The following is a 23,227-nucleotide window of genomic DNA, read 5'->3' on the forward strand; positions in this document are numbered from 1 at the left end:
GGTCACTGAAAAAGACATCTATGGTGATGATCTTTTCAGATGTTATTACCAAACTCTGATGGAAAGTGTGCAGGTGAGACCAAATTACTGAAATCAAAATAGAAGTTGCTAATCTCTTTCATATTTCTGTGCTTGAAGTTCTTTAGATTCTAGAAATGTGTGGTAAAGTATAATATTAAAAATAATTAAAAGATATTTTTTTTTCTTATGTGAGAAACTAACAGATTTTGTGAAAAGGAAAGAAAGAGACAGATGCTTTTGTCATGCTTACCACCTTTATCCGTTGAAAAATCTTCCACCGTAGACCCAAAGATATATAATTTGTATACTTTATCCTTTTAAGTTTTCTTCATCTCATAAAGAGATGTGTAGACACAAAATATTTTCAGATTTTTAAGCTTTCTTCTTCTATCTGTGGAGGGGACCAGAGAATCAATCAATATACACATATATTGGTTCGGTTCCACTTTTCTTGATAATAGAATAGCTTTGGTTTCTCAATTTGAGTTGATTCTGGTTTTTGTAAATCAACTATCATGATCAGTTCCCAAGAAGAATGGATACTTATACTTCTATCGTCGTGATCCTATGCATCGCTTTATTTGCAATCAATCTAATTTTTGCTTGTTTCACTTGCTTCTCCATTCTTCATAGCTTCATGACAGAGACAACAAACCAGGATTTTAGTGATCTCAGGAAGAATCTTATTGAACCGGAAGAAGCTAAACCAGATGATGAGAAGGTAATGATCATTGCAGTCTCAAGTAACCAAGGATTCTCTGGCTCTATGGATTGTGATGATTGTGGCCAAGATTGCTCCCATGATATTTGTGCTTGTTGAACAAAGGTTGGATTCTATTTTCACTACACACTTTCTCCTCATGTTTTGCATTTTTCTTCTTTGATCATTCCTACTTGTAAATGGTGAAAACTGTGGGTTGAGAGTATTACATCTTATGCATCAGAATCCAGAAGTGCTTTTTTTTTCATCTTGTATCACGAGAAATAGTAATCTGAACATGTATTATACTATTTTATGTATAATGTATCACCATGTTTTAATATAGTTTGAACATATGTATTATACTATACATCAAACTCTAATGAATTTTTCCTTACTTCAAGTTATTTGGTTTTTTCAACTATTTGATTTTTTTTTCCTGTGTGTAGCATAATTCAAATGGAGGTGTAGACAAATTTGAATTAATATTTTTTTATTATTAAATTAACCTTCAGGGTTTATTTTTCTCTGAAGACTGAGAATTAAAGGCAAAAGGCTCCACTAAAGACGTGGAGAAAAAGAAGTTAAAACAAGTTCCACTCATTGAAAGTAATATAAAGCTTTTTTTGTCGACAAAAGTAATATAAAGCTTAACAACGAAATTGATAGTTGACAAAAGACCAATTACCAAATTCAAATAAAGTAAAAAATGAAGGCAACGACAGCGAATTGCTTATAGAGACAGATTTCTAGTTGAATAATAAGAACAAAATAATTGAAGGTGATATTTATTATTTTTTATGATTAATTAGTTTGATGGAAGTAGGGAATCAACATGAAACTTAAATGATTAGGAGCAATTAGTTAATTCCATTAATCCTTCCAATGAACTTGAAGCTTCTATGGATGAATTTAATAGTCATCATACACACCACATGTTTTCATAAGATTTTTGAAACTATAAATACTATTCCCTTTTGTTTTAAATTATTGATGTTCTAGTTTTTTGTTTATGTATTTAAAAATGGATATTTAAAATTTTAATTAATGAATATTACTCTAAACTTTAATATATACGAATGAAAAAAATTTCTTAATATGTGTACATAAATATTTTAAATATAAATAATTAAGCTTATTTATTAAACACATTTACTCAAAACATTGCAGTATGTGGGCTGTCAAGGCATATAATGAAAACTCTGGGTCCATACTGGAAAATACACATTATCCCGGGTCTATAAGCGAATTATAAAATAGCTGATTTAAAAAACAAAACAAAAATAAAAAGACTTCAACGCGGCAACACTTTCCATCTCGACCGAGTCAGAAAGAACGATCGAGACGAAAAAAGAAGAAGAAGAAAGATGGGTCAAGCAGAAGAAGAAGATAAAAGCAAAGGATTTGCTGAGGAAGCAGTTAACCAGCATCATCATCATCATCATCAATACGGTACGTTTCAAGGTGTTTCCAATTATCCTCAACCTTCGCCGCCTCCTGGAGTTTACGATTCCTCCGCTCCTCATTACGTCCATGGTTATCATGCTGTTCCAGGTAGCTTCTCTTTGCTGAATTTGATGTGCTGATTTACATATTTGGAGAATTAAGGTTTTAAATTGACGATCATGACTCTCTTCCTCAGTATTCTTCATTGACAATTTAGAAACTTGATGCAATTTAGGGGTTGTTTGACTAACATTATGTTTACTGTTGTCAGTATATGGCATTGCTGAAGGAAGACCTGTGACTGTGAGACAACGCCGCCTTTCTTGCTGTGGAATTGGTCTTGGATGGTTCTTGTAAGTTCCTTTTGCATCTCTCTGTCTTCACATGGCAGCTGCGCTTGCTTTTTTTAACAATGTCCCACTAGCAACAACTTTCAAACAAAGATCTCGCTTGTTTGGTATCTCATAGAGAGTTTGTGCGTAATCTTATTGAAGGTTCATAGTTGGTTTTTTCCTTGGAGGAATCCCTTGGTATGTCGGAATGGGCATCATGATAGTTGGAAGGAGGGTTGACCACAGGGAGAAGCCAGGTTACATTGCTTGCACCATCGCTGTAAGTTATCCAATACTCTCTCCCTCCATGTTTGTCCTTGGATTGCAATCCGACTCTGATCAAATTGATTGAGATATGTGTAAACACACACTTTCAGGCCATTCTTGCCACGATCGCTGTTATTCTTGGTGTATCTAAAGGAGCAGAAGATTGATGATCAATCATTTATATCTTTGGTTGATTCAGAACGTTTGTATAGATGTCGATTAACATTGCGTGCTGTATTCATTATCTTCGTACTTCTTATGAACTCCTTCTGAACATAAAGAAAAAGATGTAAACTTATAAAAGTTATTTGCCAACCAAGTGTGATGGCAATACAACAGAACCTTACATTAGTAAAAAAAAAAGTGTAAAATCTAACGTTTTCCAGAGACGCTTGCATTGTTGTGCATCCTCAATAAGTCATCAGGAGTTACAAGATACCAGCCTCCATCTTTCTGAGCCAACAGCTTCTGGTTAACCGAGTCTATCACCACACTCACATTCCCAAACCCATAAATCTGGAGACCGTTGTGCATTCTATTCGGCTTAGGTTTGAACAGCAACTCCTTCTCTTGCGCAAACACTTCCAACACTTCTTTCAAACTCAGCACCTCGTTGCTATCCATCTGAACTTTGGCCTGAGCCCGAGCCGGCTCGAAGTGTCTCTGCTCTTGTGCCTTCGCCCTTGGCTGAGACACTTCAACTCCTTCAACAGCTTCCATCAACATATCTAAACCACGCTTCAACTGAATTCGGATCCTCTCGTTTGCTGAAAGCTCTTGCGGGAATGACTTCTTCCAGCCGTAATACCAGTTGTGGATCTCGTCGAACCTCGGTTTAGCACGCAACCAGTGGTACAACACATCCAGCCATTTCGGGAAGAAGAACCTCTCCATCAGATCAGCCATTAGGTGTATCGGCACTGCAGATGCCCACTTCATAACCCAGTTGAACTGGTCTAAATTCTGGTTTGCTGGGTTTACCTGAAACTCCTGCAAGGCCAGCTGAAGTTTGGGGACTATGTAACGTCGCATAAGCTGTTCCCAGCTTGTAGCATCAAAAACCGTCTTCCATGGAGAGAGAATAGTGTAGGCGGATGGATCACTAGGATGCCAAGCATCAAGAACATTACTCAACTTCATCTGAATGATCTGATATAGAAACTCCAACTTCTGACCAAGTCTTGGCAACCAAGGATGCACCCAAACATGGATCGCAACAACTTCCCTTCGTGGGTCCCAATATTCAACGGCAGTTGACAGTTTTGGCAGCACTACTGTGTCCAAAATCGTATCCATGACAGATGAAGGCAGCAGATCTTCCCATGTCTCTATGAATCTAAGCATCGGCTCAGGGTCTCTCGGTTCCCAGGTATTGATGCCAGCTATACGCACAGCAGGTAACACTACCTCCGAGACTAGTTGACTGTAAGGCGTTGAGATTACCCAGATATTTTGATTTTCCTCGACTTCCAAAAGCTTTCTCCAAGAAGATATAGCCTTCAGACCATGCCCTGCATCCCTAAGAGGGTCCCAGCCCTGAAACATTCTGATAAAGAGAGGCAAAGCCAGTGAGCAAGCGATGGTGGACAAGTTGCAAAGCATGTAATCATGCGGATAGCTTGCTTGTAGGTCCTCGAAACGATTTGCAAGTGAATCCAGCGTCAAGCTACCAGACGTATTCTCCAGTTCGATTCGACTTATCTCATCTGCGATATATTCCATGTTGTCTAAGTGCGTTTTTTGTTTCTCTTCCTCCTTTATAAGCATCTCCTTCTCCTGCTGCAAGCTCAAGGCTGATTCTCTCTCGTTCCTCAAGTCCCTATCAATCTTTTGAATTTCATGTTCGACTAAATCAACAATCAGTCGCAAGTTGTGCTGTAACTCGGGCATAGGAACATCTGCTTCTCTTGCTTTCTCCTCTGCATCTAAATTTTCCAAATTCGTCACAACCCGAACCTGTGGTCCTCGCATATCAATAATGGTCTGCCCACCACCAAAACCCTCTTCCTGCTTCTTCTCCAACAACTCCTCTGCAGTGACATAAACTTCCTTCCTCGCCTTCTTCATCTTCCAAAGGTTTCTCCCTCCTCTATCACCATGGCCCTGATCATTCCCACTGGCCGTAACAGACTTCTTCTCCTCCACTTTCTTCAAATCAGGCAACTTTGCCTCCTTGAAATCATTATACCCCATACCCATATTCTTGGGCCTCAACTGTGCTTCAATAGGAGCTACAATACCTTGCTGGTTCTTCCCAAGACCACCTCCCTTGTACCCCATCTTCTCAAGAAGCTTCATACCAATTCCTTTAGTAGCCTTCTCAAACTTACCTATATCACCACCACCTAAACTCTCCTTCTTCCCTCCCTTTGCACCACCCTCTTGACCTCTCTTCTCCATCTTAGCCTTGTCTCTCATCTTTGCCCCCTCAGCTATCTTCTTCCCGAAAGCACCAGGTAAAAGACTATCCTCATCATCAAAACCAGACGCATTACCCCCTAACCCTAACCCTAAACCTAAACCTGACCTTCCAGCACCCAATCCACCTCTAACTTCACTATCATCATCAACAACCATATCATCCTCCTCATCATTAGGTTCCCTAGAATCCCTATCAATCTCTTGATTCGGCATAACAGTACCTGTAGATACGAAATTGACAGGCTTGGTTAAGTCGGCCTTCCTTCCCGAATCCAGATCCCTGCGGTTCTTCTTCCTCCGACCTCCTCCGCCGCTGGAATCGTCGGAATCCGAATCGCTCTCGGCGAAGACTCCGTAAGTAGCGTCGTGCTTGGTTTGTTTCCGCTTCTCCTTCCTCTTTTCGTATACGAACTCGCCGTTCTCCCAGCGGCCTCCTTCGTAGTCGTTCTCCATGCCGAACCTCTCCATCTCTTGATACTCGTCCATGGCCAATCAACAGATCCCTAAACCTCTGCGAATTTTTGTAATCAGATTGAACGAAATCGAGGTTTTCGGATTATTTTTATTGCAACTCGCCGACGTCGAACCGTATCGGAGATTGGGCTTTTTAGATAAGATGGGCTTATTTATTTGTATATCAGAGCCCATAACCTTCTCACGTGCTATTTCTTTTGTAACTCTCACAGTCTCACGTGATCTCTCATCTTCTTCCTTTTTGAACTCTTTTGTTGTGTGGATGTGGGCCCAACCCTATGTCCTTAGTAGAACGAAAATTTTGTAATGCCTGTAAACATGAGTTTGCTGTCTCGAAACCATTGGCTCTGAATTAATAACGATTGCTTAATAATACGTTTACAACTAAAGGAAGATTAAAAAAAAAACACATTTAGGATGAGATAAAATAAGAGAAATATTACACCTCCAAGGTATACTATACTCATAGAGTCATATTTATAACAATAACATTTATCATTTAAATTTTTATTAAAAAAAAACAAAAACTGGTGTATTTTTATATATTTTTATAAAGCTAGTATGCATGTTGAAAACATATACTATTTTCTAATCTCCACTTCATAATAGTATTAATTTCAGGTTGTATGCTGATTTAATTTTATTAATTTCAAGGAGTTTTATGAATACTTCTCATAAATTCATAACTCATAAGTAAAAGCATGCCTAGCTTCGCGACGCCGACAAGTTCGTTAATCCAAGTCTATTTATTATTTCTTGAACAAAACAATAAATTAGTATAGCTAATCAAATAAGCTTACGTTAGTAACTTTTTTTGGTCGTTACATCTATATTATTAAAAAAGAAGTACACATTTGAAAATGTTCTTATTTCATTAATTAAACTCCTTATTTTTTTGTTTGTCTTTTTCAGTTGCATTTATGAAATATCCTAAAACGAATAAAACTGCATAATTTATTACTTATCTTTTCAGTTACATTAATGAAATATGCTTAAATGAATTTAAACTTCATATTTTATTGTTTGTCTTTTTCAGTTACCTTAATGAAATATCCTTAAATAAATTTGGACATAATGTCATTTAATCAACAAAAAAAACTCATGAGTTATCTTTACATGCATAATTTTAATAATAGAGATTTTAAAAAACGTGCATCATTAAAATGTTACCTAGAACATACATCACTAATATATAACATGCATCAATAAAACTAGAATTTGACTCACACAATTGTACGGATATTATTTTCAGTTGATTAAATTAAAAAATATTTATTTACTCAAAAAATATTTAAGAATGGCTATGTTTTTAAAAATTATATGGTATTATTTGCTCATAACTCATTTGTTATTTGCTAAATTGTTAGAAATAAAATTTTAGTATAACTCAGTTGTCATTTGCTAAATTTATGGTTTTTATTTATATTTTTATTATTTAATTATAAAATTTTTATTTTATATTTGAAAGAGAAATGAATTTTCTTTCAAACAATATTTTTGTAAATGTATTTTTTAAAAAATAATCAATTTAAATTGTTATTATCATTGAATATAATTATTTTTGACATAATTTGAATTTTCGTTTACATCAAAACTTATCATATTTTAGGATAATTTTAATTTAAAATGTAATTTTCATATTTTTCAAACAAATTCTAAAAATATTTTTTAAATATTTTGTTATAATTTTTTAAAAAATATTGAGTTGCATTTCAAATAAAAAGGTAAAGATATTAAAAATATTTTAATTAAAATATGTAAAATTTAATATAGTTTTAAGGAAATGGTCAAAATAAACATAAAAAAATTCATGATTTTTGTTAATATATTTTAATATATAATAAACATGATATTTAGGACATTTAATTAATAAATAGATATTAATAATATATACCGATAATATCATCGTTACTTTTCTCTCATTTATAATTTTAATGACTAATATTTTAGCTAATAGCTAATTTCTCTGATTTTTACTGAAAATATTGATCAAATACAGATTATTATAAAATTTATATATAAGTATACTAATATATCTGAATTAATCAGTTTATTTAGTTAATTTGCTTATTTTTCATCTTTCCAATAGTTATAGGATAAATCATTAGTTTAATTAATATTATTAATTAATTTATTTATTTTGATATCTATATATTTATCATGATATTTAAAATAATTAATAAACATTAACATATTTTACCAATATATATACTAATATTTTTTAAAAATATATTTTAATATATAATTATCATGATATTTAGGAATTAATAAATATATATCAACAATATCTACCGATAATACCATCATTACTTTTCTCTCATTTTATAATTTTAATGACTAATATTATAGCCAATTTCTCTGATTTTTTCTGAAAATATTGATCAAATATGTATTACTATAAAATTTATATATAAGTATACTAATATATCTGAATTAATCGGTTTCTTTTGTTTATTCGGTTTGATCCCTTAATATATTGAACCATATTCATATACTGATGTTTTTTAAACATAATATCCTTGGTACTTCCAAATCCAGACTATTTTCTCTATTTCGGTTTGGTTCGGTTTTGAATGGTTTGGTTTTACCAGATTGAACACTCCTAAACTATTGTTATTTGTTAATGTTTTATATTTATGATTTTTTTATAATCTTTATAGTACCAGAGGATTTATTTTCAGTCCAAATACAATATGTGTTAATTTCACGTACAAAATTTTCTAATTTAGTTATTACTATAAAAAAGATTTTGATCCAAAATCTACATCACATAAATAAAAATATGAAACAAAATAATATAATTTAATAAATTGATTACCAATATGAATATTTAAATTTTATAATTTATAATAATTTAAAATTTATATCTAATTTAATTATTATTATTTTATTAAAAATAATTAAAATTAAAAATTGTTAGATGTATAGATACAAGGTGCGAGATATCAATTAAATACTCATGCAATAACGCCACATGCATGTAGCGTAAGGAAAGGAAGATAAAAAAATAAAATTTTGGAAATATACACCAAAGAACTTCTTTTTTATAAATTCACTGCCAGTTGCACATACAGCGAGTTATTACATATATCTCCTCTCTACAAACAAGTTTTATCACATTTCTATTATACAGTATTTCTATTCACACATTATAGAGAGATATAGTTTCAAAAAAAAAATATATAGAGAGAGAGATATACAGCTGCCTCCAACATATATAGTCAACTGATGAAATTATAAGCATCATCATTATAATCTTGTCTCCTTTCTTTCTCTCTTCCTCTCCTCTTTATCATAGATCAAGAACACAAGATGATAGAGATAATTGCAGTAAAGAACGTGTCCTTGATCGGGTTTTCGATCTTGATACTGAATTGGGTATGGAGAGCTGTAAATTGTGTTTGGTTAAGGCCAAAGAGGTTGGAAAAATATCTGAAGAAACAAGGATTTTCTGGAAATTCTTACAGAATTTTGATGGGAGACATGAGAGAGAGAGTAATCAGATGGATCAAGTTGCTCAGTCACTTCCTCTTCCTCTCACTGCTGATTTTGTCCCTCGCATGATGCCTTTTATCCATCAAACTGTTCTAAATGGTATAATCCATCAAACTCAGCTTAATTCTCAAGTTTTGAAGTGTTGTTTTTAGTATAACTATCCGAAGAAAATGTGAATCTAATTAAATATGAACCAAGCTAGACTTGGTCTTGTGTTAGATTCATATTTTTGTATTAATTTGGTTAAGAGTTGCTCATCTTCTTCATCTTGAATTTCAATTATTTCAAGGTATGAACAGAGAGATACATAGCAAGGATTAAAAGAGTTAACTGTGTATATATAAATTTTTTTTGCATAATTGCATAGTTAATATCTAAATCTGATAGCTTTTCTGGTTATAATCGAAATCTAACTCACATATAATAAAATAATAACACTCTCTAGCTGATCATGTACTTGCTCCAGTACATCATTTTTGTATGTGTTTTGTTTCATATGTAGATTGGTTAAACTATAACAACTAGTAATAAGTCAAGTTAAGAAAAACAAATGGTAGTAACTAATTTATATACCAAAAGCCAGTTACAAAATAAAACAAAATAATTTATATACTACTTATTTGTTTGAACAGGGAAGAAGTGTTTCACGTGGTACGAGAAATAATGTCAAGACACGAACTCTTTTCAAAACCAAAGATTGGATCACATAGTCATGTTTTCCTCAGTGGTCTTATCAATCACGATGGTCCTGAATGGTCCAAATATCGAAGCATTCTTAATCCTGCTTTTCGTATCGACAATTTAAAGGTATTTAAAAAAAAAACTTTTTGGTGAATTAATGAATACACTGCTCATTTTGACTCTCATAACTATTTTTCGTTTTTGACAAAAAAAAACTATTTTTCATTTTTTATAATATTTTTTAACTCTAAGTTTGACATAATCTGAACTTGCCGCATTTTCTTTAGATTCTCATCAGTTTCATCTCCTTTTCCTCCTTTCTGAAAAGAAATTCAGATGAGTTTGACATGAAAGCATGGTTAACCCTAAATTCTTAACGTAAGTTAAAAAATTGTTTCTTAATTTTTAACTAAAAAAATTAAGAACCGGTTATTAAAAAAACTCTTATTTAAGAACTCTTAGCTTTTTTAGTTAAAAGTTAAAAAACAATTTCTTAATTTCTGCTAAGAACCCTACTCTAAGAACCCCGGGTTAATCATGGTCTAAGTTTTGATAGTTGAGATACATTTAAACAAAAATAAATAATTAGATATTTTATCCGCACAAGCCAACATAATATTTTTACAAAATTTAAACAAAAATAAATAATTAGGCATTTTATCCGCACATACCAACATAATATTTTTACAAACAATTATTAGTTTATGTTTTATTAATTAAAAAATCAGCATTATAGCTTATTCCTTATTTTCAAAAAAAATTAAATCAAACGTCATTTCATCTATATATGACGATTTTTTTCATCACAATATATATGTTTATTATTGTGTTGAAATTATAAAAACACTCGCATGAAAATATTTTTTGAAAATATCTTTACACAAATATTTTTGTTTGATTAATATTTAATTATAAATTATTTTATATCTTACTTTTCAAAATTTATAATATAAAATATTATTTCCTGTTGACAACAAAAAATATATAAGAATTATCTTAATATACAATTTGTTTTTAATTATAATTTATTGAAGGTATCATTGATTTTAGCCGCTCCTGTTTTTTAACGTTAGAGTTCGAAAGCGAACAAATTAATTCGCAAATACTAGTATAGAAGACTAGGAAGACAAACAAAATAAACAAAAAAACAATTTACGAAAAGTAGAAAGAAAAAACACTTTACAAAAAATGTGTTCTCTTCTCTAAACTTTCCCCATGTTGCCGTCGCGTCCTTTGTGTGACACTGTGACCCCCTGAGCTCGTCTCAGCTCGGTTCAGATTCGGTTGCCTCTAAATTTTCAAACCGGATACTTGGTGGTGGCGCTTCTCGAGGATGGTGGTTACGCTTTCTGCTTGTGGTGAAGGGACAAAGGTTTTCGTCTGGTCTTATGATTGATCTTTTGTATGAGCGGTGGTGTGTGTGGCACTGTGGCGTCCAAAAACGTTGTTTGGTCATGTGTATCGCGCTTACCAGCATCGTGGTGCGGTGGTGGTGACTTGGCGGCGGTTTTCATTTTACATACGAGATTTCGCGAGTCAAGGTTCATTTTCCTTCAGCTTCACCGGTGGTCTCGTGTGGAGGCGCATGGGTTCAAGGTTGTGTTCCGATTTTCTGGCTTTTATTGTGGCAGTGCGTGAAGTAGTGGCAGTGCGCGGTGACGGCGCATGGATTTCTCGGCTCTCTCGGCATAACATTTTATCAATAATTTTTTTTACCAAAAGTATTTAAAGAAAAAGCACAAACAGAGAAAAAAATCAGCAAAGAAATAGAAGCCGCGCCACCAATTACCAACCAAACTATAAAAAGTCTGAAAGCGAAATATCAGAAAAAGACACATTACAAAAAGGTAAAATCAAGAATGCCCGAAAAAATCAAGAATATCCGAAAAATTCAACCTTTTTGGATCGGCTTTGATTTCATTATCAATACTACAGAGCATTTATTATCTTTAACAAAAAAAAATTGCTTGGTTATATATGAAAACCCATCAATGTGGATATTTGTATGAGACTGGTTTTATTTTTTTCAAATGAAACCCTATTTAATATCTTGTTTAAATGATGTACAGAGCATCCTTCCAGCACTCAACTCGAGTTGCAAAGAGATGTTAGAAGAATGGGAAAAGCTAGCTTCAGCAGAAAGAACAGTGGAACTTGATTCATGGACTTACTGTCATGACTTAACCAGAAACATGCTTGCTCGTGCTTCTTTTGGTGATTCCTACAAAGATGGCACCAAAAGCTTCGAAATCCAACAAGAACAGATCGATCTTGGTCTCCGAGCTCTTCGTTCTGTCTACATTCCTGGATCTAAGTAAGCAAAATGTCTTCTCTTTTTTATTTATCAACAGAGTTTGGAACTTGTAAAGCTAATCTTGCTGATTCTAACTGTAAATATTTTTTGAATTGTTTTCTTAATGAATTACACGCAGTTGTATATATACATATATGAGTCAAATATATTTAAAATAGAAATGAGACTTTTCTAAATCTTGGAGTATATATATAAATCAACTATCTTTGCCAGAATAATTTCTACATAATACTTTTCGGTTTGGACTCCACGATTTTCATTTCATAATCAAACTGTGCTTTTGATAATAGTTGGTTTGCAATATACACATCTTCCTCTTCAAGTTATTTTAATACTAATATCATTTTTTGTATTTGCAATTTGCAGATATTTGCCAACAAAGTTCAACAAGAGGTTGAAGAGAAACAGAAAGGGACATAAGGGCTATATTTAAAGATATGATTGAAACAAAAGAGAAGGAGATAAAAAGAGGAAGAGCTAACGACAAGAACAGCGACTTGTTGTGCTCCATGTTGGACTCGAATGCAAAGCAAATCAAACAACACGGACCAGATTCAGGGCTGAGTCTCGACGATCTGATAGATGACTGTAAGGCTTTCTATCTAGCTGGTCAACATGCGACTTCTTCATTGTTTGTTTGGACACTTGTTGCTCTAAGCCAACATCAAGACTGGCAAAACAAAGCAAGAGACGAGATTTCTCAGGCTTTTGGTAACAACGAGCCAGATTTTGAAGGGCTAAGCCACTTGAAAGTGGTAAGTAGACATTTTAAAACCCATCAAACAGAAAAAAGGAGACTTGTTTATAAAATTTTCTTTTGTTTTTTTGGGCCATTATTAGGTATCAATGATCCTGCATGAAGTTCTTAGACTCTACTCACCAGCTTACTTCACAAGTCGAATAACTGAACAAGAAGTGAAGCTTCAGAGATTCTCTTTACCCGAAGGAGTTGTGATCACAATACCAATGCTCTTGGTGCACCATGACCCTGATCTTTGGGGAGACGATGTCAAACAGTTTAAGCCCGAGAGATTCATCAATGGAGTTGCAAGTGCAACCAAAGGAAGACTATCTTTCTTGCCGTTTAGCTCGGGACCTCGGACTTGTATTGGTCAGAACTTCTCCATTTTACAAGCTAAGCTCTTTGTTGCAATGATTCTTCAACGGTTTAGTGTAGAGCTCTCTCCACCGTATACTCATGCTCCTTTTCCAGCTATAACTACAGTCCCACAACATGGAGCTCATTTGATCATTCGAAAAGTTTAAAGGAGGTAGAAGAAAAAGTTACAAGAAACAAATTCAAATTTCAAAAGATTTCTTGATTTTATTATTCCCTTATGACATTAGTAAAGATATAATTATGTGTTTGAACAAATAAGAGTGTTACAGTTTCCTTTGTCAAATACTATTTGGATCTAATCAATATTTTCAAGATTAAACATCACCATATCCTCTAGGGCTGATCTGAAGCCACTTCTAGGAAGATACTTCAGATTCTTTAAAGCAGATTCACCTTTCTCATTGGCCAGTTCTTGAGCTCTCTTGATCCCACCACGATCCAGGCTCACAAAACTCAGACTAAATGATCTCTCTTAGCCTTGACTCATTCTCTAGAGCGAAGATCACTGGCGCTGTTATGTTACATTTGGCTAAGTCGTTGGCTGCAGGCTTCCCTAGCTGCACTGAGGATTGAGTGAAGTCCAAAAATTTCATCAACTACTTGAAAAATAATCCAAGATTTTCCCCTAACTGATACATTTGTTCAGCTACCCCGCTTTCGACTTTACTGAAAATTGCAGCTCCTTTGGTGCTTGCAGCTACTAATGAAGTTGTCTTTTAGTAACTCTTGAGAAAGTTATCATCGAGTTTGATGTCACAATCAAATAAACTTGATGCTTGATTTATCTCACTGCTTGCAAAATCTTTGATCACCTGAAAAAGAGAAACCAAGATTCAGAGTGAGTGTTGTTGTACTGACCGTTTTTCAATCTCAAGAAAAAAAGAAAGTACCTGACTTATGAGCTTAAATACTTGTAGGTTTTCAGGATTAGCGAAGTACCATGATGCTTGAGCAAACATGAAAGCACCAGCTAATACAGCTACTCTTGTCCCAACATGCTATAGACAATTTCGCAAAAATTTGATAATATTTTTATAATTTATAAATCCATATTTATGTCTATTAGTTGTTAAAATTTTGAGAATTTAAAACCACTGTTTTATTTGATTGCGTCCAATATTAACCTTGAACATGAGTTAGTGTCATGAAACTATTGACTCCGAATGAATAACGATTGTTTAGTAAGAGTATCTCTAACCTCATGGTACTTCGCTAATCCTGAAAACAGCTGAGAATGTGTATAATATAACAGTTCTATTTTCATTTTAAAATAAAGTACTATTAGATTAGAATCTAACTCTATTATATAATTACTCTATTATAGAGCTACTCTATAATATTACTATAATATTTTAGAAAAAAATAGAGTGAACCATTGAAAATAATTTAAGAAAAATAATATTTTGGAGACAAAATGAAGGGAATATTAGACCTCCAAGAAAAACAGAATACAAGGTTTACTAAAATGCACTGTTATAACAGAAATATTTCATCATTAATATTTTATTCTTAAAAATTAAACTGGTTTATTCTTATAAAACTAAAATGTTCACAATCTAGTTTTCTTAATATTGTATAGGTACTAGGTATCCGTCTTTAATCCACATAGTTTCCTCGTTTCTAATTTCTTAGAATTGATAATTGTGGTGATTATTTTAACTTTTCATAATATATTTCTCACATTTTCAAGGTTCTATTTCTGATGAAAGTCAATATATTTTTGTTCACACAGCATAATTGGTACAAAGTCAAGAAAATTAGGAATAATTTCTTTTCTCTAACCAACTTTTGTTTTTTTGCAACAATATATACACATTCTCAGCTGTTTTCAAAGAAGAATTGTTATGTTTTGTCTGAACCAATACAACAAATTAAAATCCCATTTATTCTGTACAAACGACACATATTTGGGATTTCAGAGTACAAAAATAAAGACCACCTTTTCAAATGTCATAATGAAGGCCGATCTGACTATGACTAGACTTTTAGTAAGCTTTTCAAACATGTTGTTACAATGTTGAATTCATTACTAAAATTTGTATCCAGGGTAGAGAAATACGTGTAGACATGACGCCATATAATGGCACACATTGGTTGAACAATGCAAATTACTTTCCTAAACATGACTAGACTTCTTTACTTTTCTTAACGTATATTTTTTCTAATCTCCACTACATAATATTAATTTCAGGTAGTATGCTTATTTACTTTTATTTATTTCAAGGATTTTTATGAATACTTCTCATAAGTTCATAACTCATAAGTAAAGTATGTTTAGCTTCGCGACAAGTTCTTTAATCCAAGTCTATTTATTATTTCTTGAACAAAAGAATAAACTAGTATAGCTAATCAAATAAGCTTACGTTATAACTATTTTAATCAACCAACAACGTCCGTAGCCGGTAGCTCTACTTTGTCTTACGTTGAGTTTAGTAAATGATAATGACCCTAGTCTACGCGTAAGTGCATTATATTATTAAAATGAAAATTAATTGATATGGTTGGACGAACATCACCTTATACTATTATTGATATTATATATCACATGCGTTTCGTAAGAGAGTTGACATTGCTATTCAGCGTCTCCAAAGAACAACGCCACCTGGTTTCATATTTATTGTCTGCGATTAAATTAATATAACACTAACAAATCAATATATTTGGTAATTAGTTACCTTTTTAAGTTTTAAATGTAGTAAATTTCAAGGTTCGCTTCATATCATCTACCTGAATATAGCTCAAGAAAACTGAAAGGGATAAAACTAATAAAATATTAAATTACGGTGAGAATTGCGTGGGAATTCTCCTTTCTCAAACTTGGGCAATTACGAGTTTACGACAAAAACAGACACCAACAAGAAAAAGATAAGTAAATATAGAAGTATCATATAGAGTATATATTAAAATTAAAAGATAAAAATACACTAAATACTCATGCAATAAAGCCACATGCATGTAGCGTAAGGAAAGGAAGACAAAATTAAATTTTTGGAAATTATACACCAGAAACTTGTTGTTATAAATTCGTTGCCAGTTGCACATACAGCGAGTTATTACATATATCTTCTCTCTACAAACAAGTTTTATCACATTTTAATTATACAGTATATCTATTCAGGCATATATATAGAGAGATATACAGCTGCCTCCAACATATATAGTCAACTGATGAAATTTTAAGCATCATTATTATAGTCTTGTCTCCTTTCTTTCTCTCTTCCTCTCCTCTTCATCATAGATCAAGAACACAAGATGATTGAGATAATTACAGTAAAAAATGTGTTCTTGATCGGGTTTTTGGTCTTGATACTGAATTGGGTATGTAGAGCTGTGAACTGGGTTTGGTTAAGGCCAAAGAGGTTGGAGATATATCTGAAGAAACAAGGATTTTCTGGGAATTCTTACAGAATTTTGATGGGAGACATGAGAGAGAGTAATCAGATGGATCAAGTTGCTCACTCTCTTCCTCTTCCTCTCACAGCTGATTTTGTCCCTCGCATGATGCCTTTTATCCATCACACTGTTCTAAATCATGGTATGATACATTAAACTCAGCTTAATTCTCAAGTTTTAAAGTGTTGTTTTTAGTATGACTATCTGAAGAAGATGTGAATCTAACTATATAAAACCAAGCTAGACCTGGTCTTTTGTTAGATTCGTCTTTTTGTATTAATTTGGTTAAGAGTTGCTCATCTTCTTCATCTTGAATTTCTATTTTTCAAGGAATGAACAGAGAGATTCAGAGCCAGGGATTAAAAGAGTTAGCTGTGTATATATATATTTAATTATATTATAATATTTCTATTTGCATAATTAAGATCTAAATCTGATATCTATTTCTGGTTATAATCGAAATCTAGCTCACAAATAATAAAATAATAATATTCTTTAGCATATCATATATTGTCTCCAGTACATTCTTGTGTGAGTTTTGTTTCATATGCAGATATAATATAGTTAAACTTAAACTATAACATATGGTAATAAATAATTTATATACTATTTGTTTTAACAGGGAAGAAGTGTTTCACATGGTACGGACCGTACCCGAACGTGATAGTAATGGATCCAGAGACACTACGGGAGATAATGTCAAGACACGAACTCTTTCCAAAACCAAAGATTGGATCACATAGTCATGTTTTCCTCAGTGGTCTTCTCAATCACGAAGGTCCTGAATGGTCCAAACATCGAAGCATTCTTAATCCTGCTTTTCGTATCGACAATTTAAAGGTATTTTTAACAATTTTGTTTTTGGTAAATTAATGAATGAATATACACACTGCACATTTTGACTCTCATAACCACAATGTGAACTTTATGGACGTCATTTTCGTCTCATTCTTTAGATTCTCATCACTTTCATTCTCTTTTTCCTCTTTTCCGAAAAGAAAGCCAGATGAGTTTGAAAGAAGTCTTGGTGGTTGAGAGATTTAAACAACAATAAATAAATAGAAAGCATTTATTTAAATCTTTTTAAATGATTATTAATCAATTTGTTTCCAAAAAAATATAGTATATTTTACAAAAACGTATTTAAAGAAAAAGAACAAACAGAGAAAAAGTTCGCAAATAACTAGAAGCCACGCCACGCCACCAAATACCGACCAAACTATAAAAAGTCTAAAAGCGAAATAACAGAAAAAGACACTACAAAAAGGTGAAATCATATTTAAAAATAAAAAATGTCCAAATAAATCAAGAATGTCCAAGTACATCAACTTTTTTGTCATTTATCAATATTACATACCTGCATTTATTATCTTTAACAAAAAAAATCATTGGTAGGTTATATATAAATCTCCATTTATGTGAAGTTTTGTATGAATGGTTTTTTTTTTTTTTTTCAAATTGAACTATATTTAATATCTTGTTCCCAAAATGTACAGAGTATCCTTCCAGCATTCAACTCGAGTTGCAAAGAGATGCTAGAAGAATGGGATAAACTAGCTTCAGCAAAAGGAACAGTAGAACTTGATTCATGGACTTACTGTCATGACTTAACAAGAAACATGCTTGCTCGTGCTTCTTTTGGTGATTCCTACAAAGATGGCATCAAGATCTTCGAAATCCAACAAGAACAGATCGATCTTGGTCTCCAAGCTATTCGTTCTGTCTACATTCCTGGATCAAAGTAAGCAAAATGTAACTTCTTTTTAATTTATCAACCGAGTTTGGAACCGTAAAGCTAATCTTGCTGATATTTTTTGTCGAATTAAAGAAAAAAATATGAGTTGCCTTTTTAGTGAATTATACATAAGAATTAAACATATCTCAAATGAAAATAAGATTTATCTAAATCTATAGTATGTATATAAATCAACTAACCTTTATCAGAATATAACTTTTAAAATTTCTGTTTGACTTCACAAATTTCACCTCATAATCAAATTTTACTGCTAATAATAGTTTGTCCACAAGATACACATCTCACTTTTCAAGTTATTCTAATACTAATATCATTTTTTTTTGTATTTGCAATTTGCAGATATTTGCCAACAAAGTTCAACAAGAGGTTGAGAGAAACTGAAAGGGACATGAGGGCTATGTTTAAAGATATGATTGAAACAAAAGAGAAGGAGATAAAAAGAGGAAGAGCTACTGACAAAAACAGCGACTTGTTGTGCTCCATGTTAGACTCAAATACAAAGCAAGTAAAAGAACAAGGACCAGATTCAGGGCTTAGTCTCGATGATCTGATAGATGACTGCAAGGCTTTCTATCTAGCTGGTCAAAACGTGACTTCTTCATTGTTTCTTTGGACTCTTGTTGCTCTAAGCCAACACCAAGACTGGCAAAACAAAGCAAGAGACGAGATCTCTAAGGCGTTTGGTAACAATGAGCCAGATTTTGAAGGGTTAAGCCACTTGAAAGTTGTAAGTAAACATTTTCAAAACCGATCAAACCACACGCTACAAATAAAAAATGGTTGTTTATAACCTTTTCTTCTGATTTTGGGCCATTATTAGGTATCAATGATCCTGCATGAAGTGCTTAGACTCTATTCACCAGCTTACTTCACATGCCGGATAACTAAACAAGAAGTGAAGCTAGAGAGATTCTCTTTACCCCAAGGAGTTGTGATTACAATACCAATGCTATTGGTGCACCATGACCCTGATCTTTGGGGAGAGGATGTGAAACAGTTTAAGCCGGAGAGATTCGTCAATGGAGTTGCAAGTGCAACCAAAGGAAGACTCTCTTTCTTGCCGTTTAGCTCTGGACCTCGGACTTGTATTGGTCAAAACTTCTCCATGTTGCAAGCTAAGCTCTTTGTGGCAACGGTTCTTCAACGGTTTAGTGTAAAGCTCTCTCCATCGTATACTCATGCTCCTTTCCCAGCTGCAACGACGTTCCCACAACATGGAGCTCATCTGATCATTCGAAAAGTTTAAAGGAGGTAGCAAAAACTTTACAAAAACAAAGGTGCTTTGTATATAAGAAACAGATTCAAATCTATAAATTTCAACAGTTTTCTTGATTTTTATTATTCGTTTATGACATATAGTAAAAAAAATAATAATAATAATGTGTTAACAGTTTTCCTTTGCATAGTGCTGCTAAATCATTACTGCTGCTAAAAACTTGATTTTGGCGCATTCAAGCTTCGTCTCGAATCCGCTGTGATCTTCATTTAAAGAATTATCTTGATTAATTTACATTGTTGTAGCTTATGTTTTCAATCAAAGATGATGGTTAATTCCCTCCAATCGTTGTAATCAAGCAGTTTGAAGAGTAATGAAATTAAATTGTGCTAAAAAAAAGACTTCTGTTGCATAGTACAGCTTAATTATTTCACATTAAGAAATTGATTTATAAACAGAAGTCAGAATCAAGTTTCTTTAATTATTTCACATTAAGGAAATTTATTTTCTCTAAATCATTTGAGCTATTTATTGGGTTTCTGATAATTTTCCAGACACCTACCCAATCTCTTGTCAGAAACTCAATAAATAGCTCAAATGATTTAGAGAAAAAGACCCACAAATTGTTAAATCATAGAGCTTTGCAGAAGTTAGTACCAGTAAGGACTTAGCAAATCTATTATGTATTAGCAAAAGTATATGGAAACCTCAATAGTAACAGTTGCTTGTCTATCTTGTTGACATTCAATGATTCAAATGCCCATTATGATCCTGCAAAATGCAACAAACCAAAAAAAAAAACATTTTGAAAGTATTAACAATCAATAGTCTTTAATTTGGTTCAGTTACATTAAAATCTATTCAGTATATCTATTGTAAAAGTAGTGGGACAATAAAGAAATTCCAGTCCTTTTAGGCTATTTCGAATCGGCATGCTTTGTATTTTTATTCGAAAGCTCTGAACATTTTCTTTCTCAATCGATAATAACAATCAATAATTCTTGAAGAATTATTTGACATATGTTGTCCATTATCAATGAATACATATACACTTGGAGAGATCTTCTGTTGTTATCCACTCGAGCGAACAAGAGATTAGTAATACGTTAAGTAAAATGTAGTACCTACGTTGAGGTTTAGGAAGTTATCTAAAGAATATTGTGAACTAGTCTTTTCTTAAAGCGCACGTTAACAAAAAAAAAACTCACCAAGTTTGGGAGTCAAAGATTGAAACTAGAAATTTTACGTTTACAAAAAAAAAAACTCACACTGTGAATCATGTGATCACTATTATTAGATAACGTTTTGAGCAACAACGAACATTTATTAAGAAACGGAAACGTACAATCATCTTATTATAGCAATACGTAGAAGCATTCTTATTACAAGTTCATATAGACTTTTTTACTGCAGCAATCAAGAAAACAGAAGAGAACACAAAGTAGACATATGATAGAGTTTCTTAGGACGAAGGCATTACTTCTTTTATATTTTCAAAGCATCGAGATAAGCTTTTCCGTCGAGTGTACGAGAGAACAAGCCATCCATATACTCTTTCATGGTCAGACTTTTGAATTTTCTAACCTTCTGCCTTTCAACGAGGCTTTGTGCTGGACCAACTTCTTTATACAGTCCAGGGTTGTGAAACGTCGCAATAGAGAGCCTCTCTTTCTCTGAGTTCACAACTCCTCGATGCTCGATGCTTCTATATGTCCCATTTGTTATGATCTACATCAACCCACTAGAACCATTTACAATGATCGATTTGTTACCGTATGCTTTTTGATGTAATTTTATTACCTCTATGACGTCTCCTATGTTGACAATGAAAGCATTTGGGAGAGGTTTAACAGGAACCCATTTCCCATCTTTCTTGATTTGGAGACCTTCAACTTCATTAACCTGCAACAGTATGGTGAGTCCGACTGAATCTGAATGAGGAGATAGTCCGATAACCTTATCAGGTTGTGGACACGGTGGGTAGTAGTTCATCCTCATCATCTGGACCGAATCAACATCATCAAACAACTTTAACATTTCCTCTGGTTTGACCTCTAGGGCTCTTGCCATTTTTGCTATTAAGATCTTAGCTATGCTCTGCACTTCAGTCGAATACGTCTCCAGTGTGTCTCTGAAGAAGTCAGAAAACCAATAATTATACAGAGAAATACTTTGTAAATTTTAAGTTTCAAAAAAAAACTTTGTAAATTTAGTTTAAAAAAACAAAAACAAAAACCTAAAAGGAAGAGGTAGCTTGGGGAACAAGTGAGGCTTGCGTGCTTCAATAGGTTGCACAATATGGTAGAACATATCTGCCCAATCGAGCTTCTGATCTTCTGAAACCACAAAAGCTTGTCCGAAACCTTCGATCTCATTTGGTTGCTGCCAGAACTTCTTCTTTTCTTCCATGGGAAGATTGAAGAAACCTTGAATCTCCAACTTTATTTTGTCCAAGAAACTTGGGTCTATTCCATGGTTTACAAGCTGTAGATTATTACCACAAAGACATTATCACAATGCTTAATAAAAAGAGATTCCATAGTTTATTTTGTAAGAAACAATGTTTTTCCCAATTTCTCAAATCAATACTCTTTATGTTTGAGTTTATTTGGTGTTAAAAAATTCTTTTACAAAATTATAAATAAAAATTTAATGTTGTTTTGAGATTTGTGACTAGTTATATAATCTTTTTTATTAGTAGAATTAGTTTTTAGTGATATTTTTATGTAACCAAGATATATTGAATGAACCATTTTTAATTTGTGTGCAATAACTCTAAACATCAAATAAAATTAAAAAGAGTATTAGTAAATTCTGAGACTTGCCTCGGAAGAAACAAGTCTAAAATCTTCATATGAAGTTTTGACATGGTAATAAATAAAGATGATCGTTGATCTGCAAAGTAAAAAGTTTGGGGAGTTTACCTGGAAAAATCCCCATTCCTTGCAAGCAAAGTCGAGCTTCTCAACCTCAGAGTCCATGGTTGTTGAGGAACATAACCGCTTCATGTCAATGATTGGGATCTCGGTATTTAGACCAGAACGATCGGTGACTTCAGTCTTGTCTTGATCAGGCCGAACATACCTGGGAGGAACGGTCGTGACCATCTTCTCCTTAACCATCTCCTGAACAGAAGGAACTACAATCGAGCTCCACTGAGCTGATTCTTTTGATTCCATGGCGGTTTCTTTCTTGGACCAAAAACGATATGGTGTAGGTGTAGGTGTAGATATGTTTAGCAAGATGTTGTGTTAGGTAATTTAAAGGGAATTTCGATTTTTCCTATGTTATAATGATTGATTAGTTTGACCCAAATCCTCAATAGTCGAAACTGTTTGATTGTCCTCTGTTGGGACAAAAAAATGATTCCAATTGTTTAAAGATTAGATCGACAAAGATATGTGGCTGCCTTTGTCAACTGGTTGTTACTTGTTACTAACCCCACGTTATATTCATATTTAACATGAAACATGTTACCCTACATATAACTTTTTTAAGTGTGAAATTAGTTGTATACAGGATCACCTGACCCCAGATATTATATAAACTTGTTTTTGGCTGTTCGCAAATATCGCCCTCTAGCGCAAAATG

At 33.1% G+C, this 23,227-nt stretch overlaps 5 protein-coding genes and 2 pseudogenes across 6 annotated transcripts; 4 read left to right on the forward strand and 3 right to left on the reverse strand.

Annotated features, from left to right (window-relative positions):
* Positions 1-553: 553 nt before the first annotated feature.
* On the forward strand, positions 554-3,085 carry LOC106415504 (60S ribosomal protein L18a-like protein). The gene is made up of 4 exons (XM_013856242.3): positions 554-2,275; positions 2,439-2,520; positions 2,662-2,779; positions 2,877-3,085. Exons 1-4 carry the CDS (start codon positions 2,089-2,091, stop codon positions 2,931-2,933), a joined length of 444 nt encoding a protein of 147 aa, XP_013711696.1. The 5' UTR covers positions 554-2,088; the 3' UTR covers positions 2,934-3,085.
* Positions 557-1,091, forward strand: LOC106413773. Its single transcript, XM_048765193.1, has one exon. It carries the CDS (start codon positions 557-559, stop codon positions 839-841), a length of 285 nt encoding a protein of 94 aa, XP_048621150.1. The 3' UTR covers positions 842-1,091.
* On the reverse strand, positions 2,980-5,760 carry LOC106415501 (septin and tuftelin-interacting protein 1 homolog 1). 2 transcript variants are annotated; one of them, XM_022707902.2, is made up of 2 exons: positions 3,144-5,760; positions 2,980-3,035 (listed from the first exon to the last, which is right to left on the reverse strand). In XM_022707902.2, exons 1-2 carry the CDS (start codon positions 5,671-5,673, stop codon positions 2,986-2,988), a joined length of 2,580 nt encoding a protein of 859 aa, XP_022563623.1. In that variant the 5' UTR covers positions 5,674-5,760; the 3' UTR covers positions 2,980-2,985. The 2 variants fall into 2 exon arrangements, with proteins under 2 accessions (XP_022563623.1, XP_013711695.1); XM_013856241.3 differs by lacking the exon at positions 2,980-3,035 and having other exon boundaries at positions 3,043-5,759.
* A 1,775-nt stretch (positions 5,761-7,535) lies between these two features.
* LOC106413562 lies at positions 7,536-15,128 on the forward strand (annotated as a pseudogene).
* On the reverse strand, positions 13,567-14,404 carry LOC106413563 (annotated as a pseudogene).
* A 1,092-nt stretch (positions 15,129-16,220) lies between the features above and the next one.
* LOC106414937 (cytochrome P450 72C1) lies at positions 16,221-19,752 on the forward strand. Its single transcript, XM_013855519.3, has 5 exons — positions 16,221-16,806; positions 17,287-17,504; positions 18,161-18,405; positions 18,760-19,147; positions 19,241-19,752. Exons 1-5 carry the CDS (start codon positions 16,524-16,526, stop codon positions 19,664-19,666), a joined length of 1,560 nt encoding a protein of 519 aa, XP_013710973.1. The 5' UTR covers positions 16,221-16,523; the 3' UTR covers positions 19,667-19,752.
* Positions 19,753-20,939: 1,187 nt separating this feature from the next.
* Positions 20,940-22,938, reverse strand: LOC106413928 (protein SRG1). Its single transcript, XM_013854658.3, has 4 exons — positions 22,561-22,938; positions 21,873-22,120; positions 21,437-21,767; positions 20,940-21,364 (listed from the first exon to the last, which is right to left on the reverse strand). The coding sequence occupies exons 1-4, from the start codon at positions 22,813-22,815 to the stop codon at positions 21,122-21,124; spliced, it is 1,077 nt and encodes a 358-aa protein (XP_013710112.1). The 5' UTR covers positions 22,816-22,938; the 3' UTR covers positions 20,940-21,121.
* Between the last annotated feature and the right edge of the window lie 289 nt (positions 22,939-23,227).

The sequence above is a fragment of the Brassica napus genome, chromosome C8 (genome assembly GCF_020379485.1).
Source record: "Brassica napus cultivar Da-Ae chromosome C8, Da-Ae, whole genome shotgun sequence".
Taxonomy (NCBI): domain Eukaryota; kingdom Viridiplantae; phylum Streptophyta; class Magnoliopsida; order Brassicales; family Brassicaceae; genus Brassica; species Brassica napus.